The following is a 7500-nucleotide window of genomic DNA, read 5'->3' as shown; positions in this document are numbered from 1 at the left end:
TATTGTAACAGCTCCGTGTGTGACTTGCAGGACGGGACTCCAAAAGTCTGCTGCGAACACCGGCACAACCTGGTATGAAACAGTCCTTTACTTTAAAGCTACAGCGTGTTGCTTAACACAAATGTTCGGTCATATTATTTTTCTGTACAAATTCTGTAAATGGCTTTTGGACAGTAATTATTTTGTCGAAGATTCTGTTAATTTGATAATATCTAATTTTGCATATTCTAATGCTTTAGGGAACACATTTACATAAACCATGAAAGCTAAGCTTCATCGATTTCGTCATAGTAAAAACACCGTATGTCTATTCAACTTTTTCTTGTGACGTTACGAGACAAGCAGAATCCCATCCTCAGACACAGAAACACGTGTACAGAACGTGAACGTGGGATGTCTTCCCCCACACCATGTATATATATATATATATATATATATATATATATATATATATATATATATATATATATATATATATATATATATATATATATATATATATATATATATATATATATATATATAATTTATATATCTGCATGACTGGCGACACCCGACAATGTGGTGTGTGTTATCACATCGATGTAAGGCAAGGGTTATTGATGATATTAATGAAAATATCTGCAACATAAAAATATAAAGAATGGAAAGAATGTTCTAAATTTGATGTGTTCATCGGAAGGGATGAGGAAACATAAGCGCGGCTTAAAGTAGAGCCAGGCATGTGAGTTAGTGTTGGTAGTGACGTTGTAAAGATCATTGTTTTCAGTAACACACTTAGAATCATGTTAACTAGATCTTAATTTTTTCCTTCCTCTTTCTTTCCCCACAGGAGTCAAGAGGGGCTTCGCTTCTGCCTAGTGACTGTGGGCGGACAGTCTTGACGGACCGCATCGTCGGGGGCGTGGACGCCTCTATCTTCTCCTGGCCCTGGATCGTGTTGCTCAATGGCCGCAGTGAGTAAACTCAAAAGCTCCTCAAAATCATTATATTTCTAGGACCACTGCATTTTATACACGACAACAGCGTATTTGTCAATCAATTACTCATCCCCTTTATTTCTCCTCCCCGGCAGACACTCGCGGCAACTTCTGGATCTGTGGCGGAGTGCTTATTTCAGACCGCTACGTCCTTACCGCCGCCCACTGCGTCCACGGCTCCTCCAGATTCTTGCTGTGAGTAGACGTACTCGCTTGTGTGTGTGTGTGTGTGTGTGTGTGTGTGTGTGTGTGTGTGTGTAAGTTTTATGAGTGAGTGATCTATTATATAATTTGATCAAACTTTACTACGTTCTGAAGTAAAAGCGCGAGCAACAACAATAACAATTATAATGATTACTAGTTTTTCTATTGTTGGTACTATAAACATGATTTTTGTTTTTGCTTTCTATTTGTTTCCTCCTCCTCCTCCTCCTCCTCCTCCTCCTCCTCCTCCTCCTCCTCATCATCATCATCATCATCATTATCATTATCATCATCATTCCCATCCTCCTCCACCTCGTCCTCCTCTCTGTCTCCTTTAAGTCACCCATCTTGTTTTACATAAAATGAAAGCGGAAATGAAAACATAAATGCATAAAGTAAACAGGAAAATATTACAGTTAAACCATATATATATATATATATATATATATATATATATATATATATATATATATATATATATATATATATATATATATATATATATATATATAGAGAGAGAGAGAGAGAGAGAGAGAGAGAGAGAGAGAGAGAGAGAGAGAGAGAGAGAGAGAGAGAGAGAGAGAGAGAGAGAGAGAGAGAGAGAGAGAGAGAGAGAGAGAGAGAGAGAGCATATAAACTACATTATAAGTAAAATCTCTAAATCTAACGGCATTATTCACAAAATTAAACACCTTCTATCTAAAAAAAACATTATCACATTATATTACACAAATATCTGTCCATATATTCAATACTGTAACCTTGTTTGGGAGATGGTATTAAACAGAAATCTTAACCCATTATTTATTGTACAAAAGAGAATGATTCCAATGATAGACGGTGTAGGACATTAGGACCATACAGACCTATTATTCAAAGCTCATGGTATACTCAAAGTGTATAATATATATCACTTTGAGGGTCTAAAATGTATTCATAGTCACTTACAGGTAGATACTTTATTTTCGCTTACGCAGGCATCAAATATTCACACTGTAAACACCAGGTACAGAGCACACATTAGACCCCATTCCCATTCCTACAATGGGTGTCACAACGACGATTTGCAACTTACTAGGATTGCATCAAATGGAACGCTTTACCTGATATCATCACACAAATAAACAATATAACCACGTTTAAAAGTAAAGCTAAACAGTATATCTTGAACAGTTATCTTGTATAATTTCAGAAATAACATAACAAAGCGCTCTCTCTCTCTCTCTCTCTCTCTCTCTCTCTCTCTCTCTCTCTCTCTCTCTCTCTCTCTCTCTCTCTCTCTCTCTCTCTTTCTCTGCAGTAATTCAACTTAGTATTGTATTGAGATTCTATAGTTAGCAAATATTTGATAATGTCTGTACTAATATATGATTGATTCAATGTTTATAAGAAAACTAAACAACATATAAATAATATCTGTGTATGTTGCTCTGGAATATGAGTATATGAATGTTTGTGTGTGTGTTTTTGTTCTGTGTGTATATGAGAACCTAAGTGCTCGTTTATCATTCTGATGTGTGTGTACCTGGAATATGAATGTGTTGTACTGAAGCGTAAGTGGTAATATGAAACACTTTGGTACGTGAGCACCTAAAATGGATGTCTAACTGTGTTTTACGGCTGAAATATCAAATATAACTTAGACCTTCATAGCGCCTGCATGTAACAAAATGCCTTCATTTCACGAGCCCAGCCATTGTCAGTAATTACTGTTATATTATATACTGCTGCTTTTGTCATGGCTAAGTAAACTATTGAATTTGAAGAAGAGAGAGAGAGAGAGAGAGAGAGAGAGAGAGAGAGAGAGAGAGAGAGAGAGAGAGAGAGAGAGAGAGAGAGAGAGAGAGAGAGAGAGAGAGAGAGAGAGAGAGAGAGAATCAGAATCAGATTTTTATTCCATTATACAATGGTTATTCTTTGGTATCATTTTACAAACTATGACATTTAGTTGAGTCAAATCCACTCAAATATATATCTATACATTAGATTCACACCGTATTCTGCTACAGGTGTACGTTATTGCTCTGATTAAAACTATAAGCAAAACAATAGATGAAAGTGAAAAGTTACAGATGAGACAGTGTGAATAAAAATATGACTAAAACAACAGGTAAAAGAGTGTCAAACTATAAAAGAGACGACAGATAAAAAGCGTTGAAATTATAACCAAGTTAATTGATAAAAGATTAAAAATTCAGACTCTCTCCCTATAAAATACATATTACATGTAAGAAAGACGTGTACTGACTTATGCACTGAATTGTTTGTTAAAAAGGTAGGTGAACAACAGTTTTTTAAACGTTCGTATGGACGGTGCATTCCTTATAGAGGCAGGCAGGCTGTTGCAGAATTTTGGTCCAGCAACCAGTAAGGACCTCGCCCCGGTACAGGTGTTAGTCTTCGGCTCATACATATTATGCTGCTGTCTAGTGGGGACAATACAGACATCACTCTCACTCACTCTCGGCAAGTTGAACAAATAGTGAAGGATATTGCCATGCATTATATTGTAGGTAATGATGCCTAGCTCGTACTCGTATTTCTGGTGTACTTTCAACCACCTGAGTTCTCTCAGAAACGGTGTGGCGTGGTCGAATCTCGTGCCGTTGTCTGATGCAACTTTTGCGGCAAAATTTTATAGCTTTTGAATTTGCTGTGTAAGAGTGGCATTTGTTGTACCCCATATCTTTAATCCATGATAAATTATGCTTAACACTAGTGTTTGCATGAGAGTAATTCTTGCTCTCCTGTTAAAACAATCCTTACTTCTATTAATGTATAAAGTAGTGCTTAAAATGTTCTTACTTATTTACATGAGTATTAAAAGTCATATGGGAGTCAAAGTAAACACCCAAATTTTCAAGGGAGTTGCTGGGGAGTATTTTAGAGTCATCAACTGGTAAGCAAGTATTGGGTGGAATCTGAGATATGACACTTTTGCTGCCGACAAACATATATTGTGTCTTTGCTGTGTTTAGCAGCAATCCATTTGAATTCAAATATCCCTTTGCTTGAGATAGTACCACCTCTCCCTGTGAACGAGATCGTGAATCTTAGTTATTTCACTTGTGTGGATGAGCTGCGTGTCATCTGCATATTGTATGACCAGACAATCGGGGATGTGCTGCGCGAGATCATTAACGAATATTGAGAACAATATTGGTCCAAGTACAGATCCTTGCGGAACGCCATAAGCCACGTCAAGTTTCTTTGAAACATGTTTACCTATTCTGTCCGACTGTGTTCTGTTGTGAAGGTAGCTATGGAACCAAAAGAAGTCAATTCGCAACAGTCTGAGTTTTTTTTAGTAATATTTCATGATTTTCACTGTCAAAAGCTTTAGACAAATCACACAGCGTTACTAATGACATATTTCTCCTGTCAATAGTTTCAAACAGTGAATTAGATAAAGTAAGCAGAGCGCTTTCTGTAGAAAGCCTTGGTCTGAATCCGTGGTGTGTCTTGCTGAGGAGATGATTGTTTTCGAGGTGTGAGGTGAGCTGAGCAGCAATTACTTTCTCGAGAACCTTAGAGATAATTGGCAGAAGAGATATAGGCCGATAGCCTTTTGGATCCATAGCATCTCCAGTCTTGAACACAGGAACTACAATAGCGTGTTTCCAAGATTCAGGGAATACACCTGTTGCAATAGAGGAGTTAACTATACACGTAAGGTACGGGATTATTACAAGCAAGGATTCTTTCAGAAATCATAGTGAGATGTTGTCAGAACCAAAAGAGGAAGTGTTTTATAAGTGTTTGATTATTGATATGATGGTGTCGCTGTCTGTTGGTTGAGGTCGAAACATGTTACCAAAGTTGCTGTTGCTGGTGTTGTTGTTCGGTATGGGCACGTTCTGAATATCTGCACTATTTTGCTGTGTTTTTTCGAAAGTACGCTTTCCGACGTTGGCAAAATAGCTATTAAAAGCTTCCACTTTATTTTTCACTGTTTCTTCGTGCCAATGCCAATGAAGTTTTGCATTTGTCAGTAGAGATGACTTGCTTCAATATACTCCATGTAGCTGTGCTATTCCCTTTGTTTGTCTCAAGTTTGTTGGTATAACAGTTTGATCTAGTTTTGTGAATTGACTTTTTAACTTCTTTCTTAATTTTTTTATACTTCGACTGTAAGTCAACATTGAACCTATCGTTTTTAAGATTTTTTTGTGCTGTGTCCCTCTCATGCATTAACGCTCGTAAATGTTCGTTGATCCATGGGGCGAAGGGTCTCTTAACTAATTTCGTGACTAATGGAGCACAGTAGTCTAGACAGTTATTGAAAGTCTTTGTGAATATTTCGACTTGAGTGTCAGCATTGTCCGTGGCAAATATCTTACTTAAAGTGTGGCTTTCTTGTCTTAATAAACTACATAGTGTCTCTGGAGAGTAAATGGTTAAATTTCGAAATGTTTTTATGATAGGTGGGCGCTTTGGCTTTTTTAAGTTAATGGTCACGCTAATGAACTCATGGTGGGCTACTGGACACGGAATTGTCTCAGAGTGTACTATGGACTGGGCCTTATTTGTTACTATTAAGTCTATGAGGGTGGCAGAGAGAGAGAGAGAGAGAGAGAGAGAGAGAGAGAGAGAGAGAGAGAGAGAGAGAGAGAGAGAGAGAGAGAGAGAGAGAGAGAGAGAGAGAGAGAGAGAGAGAGAGAGAGAATTCACAAGGCATTCATCTCATCACTGATCACCTTTGCTAACTAAAGATATTCCCTATATGAAATAAATAAATAAATAAACAAAGTAGTAAAAACAAGTCTCTCGGACCAAGCCTTTCCAGCTTCACTGCATTACATCAATAAAGAATATGCTCGCTGACCTGCATGCACTACGTTTCGAAAAGTAATAGGATTTGAACCATTAGGAATCAAGGCATTTGAGGGACTCAGCGCTTCGGCCACGCTCGGGTCTGCGCATTGACTGTACTAATCATGTCCTGAGCTCTCATCTCTTATCTTGCGTCCTCCACCTGTGTCACTTCCTCGCTCATGCATAGAGATACTTTGCAAGGGCGATACTGGTGCTTGAGGTATTTGTGAGGCCAATCAGATGTGGTTAGCAAGTGCAGTGTGTGTTAAGTGTGAGCTGGCGACGTCCTTACTGTGTGTGTTATAGTAGAGGAGTGTTAGTATATTGGTTCTGAGGTATTTATAAGGCTGCAGTAGACAGACGTTACAGGCAGGTGTGGTGGTGTGGTGGTGGCGCTTGACAAGGGTGGCGGCGAAGAGGGGAGAAAAGTGACGAAGAGGACAAGTGACAGTGGTTGGCGTGACAGCAGCGGACAGTTTTGGCAGTTATGGGTAGAACAGTGGCCAGGTTATGGACAGGGGTGGGAAAACGGGACGCATACACACACACACACACACACACACACACACACACACACACACACACACACACACACACACACACACACACACACACACACACACACACACACACACACACACACACACACACACACACACACACACACACACACACACACACACACACACACACACACACACACACACACACACACACACACACACACACACACACACACACACACACACACACACACACACACACACACACACACACACACACACACACAGACATACACACACACACACACACACACACACACACACACACACACACACACACACACACACACACACACTCACTCACTCAGTTACTTCACACACACACACACACACACACACACACACACACACAATCGAACCCCGGTCCTCTGGCTTCACAAGCCAGAGGACCAGGGTTCGATTCCCCGGCCGGTGGAGATATTTGGGTGTGTCTCCTTTCACGTGTAGCCCCTGTTCACCTAGCAGTGAGTAGGTACGGGATGTAAATCGAGGAGTTGTGACCTTGTTGTCCCGGTGTGTGGTGTGTGCCTGGTCTCAGCCCTATCCGAAGATCGGAAATAATGAGCTCTGAGCTCGTTCCGTAGGGTAACGTCTGGCTGTCTCGTCAGAGACTGCAGCAGATCAAACAGTGAAACACACACACTTGCACGTACAAACACACACACACACACACGCCCGGTAGCTCAGTGGTTAGACTGCTGGCTTCACAAGCCAGAGGACCGAGGTTCGATTCCCCGGCCGGGTGGAGATATTTGGGTGTGTCTCCTTTCACGTGTAGCCCCTGTTCACCTAGCAGTGAGTAGGTACGGGATGTAAATCGAGGAGTAGTGACCTTGTTGTCCCAGTGTGTGGTGTGTGCCTGGTCTCAGGCCTATCCAAAGATCGGAAATAATGAGCTCTGAGCTTGCTCCGTAGGGTAACGTCTGGCTGTCTCGTCA

General features: G+C 40.1%; 1 protein-coding gene across 1 annotated transcript in view; it reads left to right on the top strand.

Annotated features, from left to right (window-relative positions):
• LOC123520855 (CLIP domain-containing serine protease 2-like) overlaps window positions 1-7500 on the top strand; it is a 53270-nt gene that overhangs the window by 28670 nt on the left and 17100 nt on the right. Inside the window, exons 4-6 of the mRNA XM_045283496.1 lie at window positions 12-72; window positions 833-956; window positions 1076-1175. Of these exons, the coding sequence (XP_045139431.1) occupies window positions 12-72; window positions 833-956; window positions 1076-1175 (285 nt within the window). The remainder of the gene's footprint in view (window positions 1-11; window positions 73-832; window positions 957-1075; window positions 1176-7500) is intronic.

This window comes from Portunus trituberculatus, chromosome 47, assembly GCF_017591435.1.
Source record: "Portunus trituberculatus isolate SZX2019 chromosome 47, ASM1759143v1, whole genome shotgun sequence".
Taxonomy (NCBI): domain Eukaryota; kingdom Metazoa; phylum Arthropoda; class Malacostraca; order Decapoda; family Portunidae; genus Portunus; species Portunus trituberculatus.
This window is presented reverse-complemented; position numbering and strand designations above follow the sequence as displayed.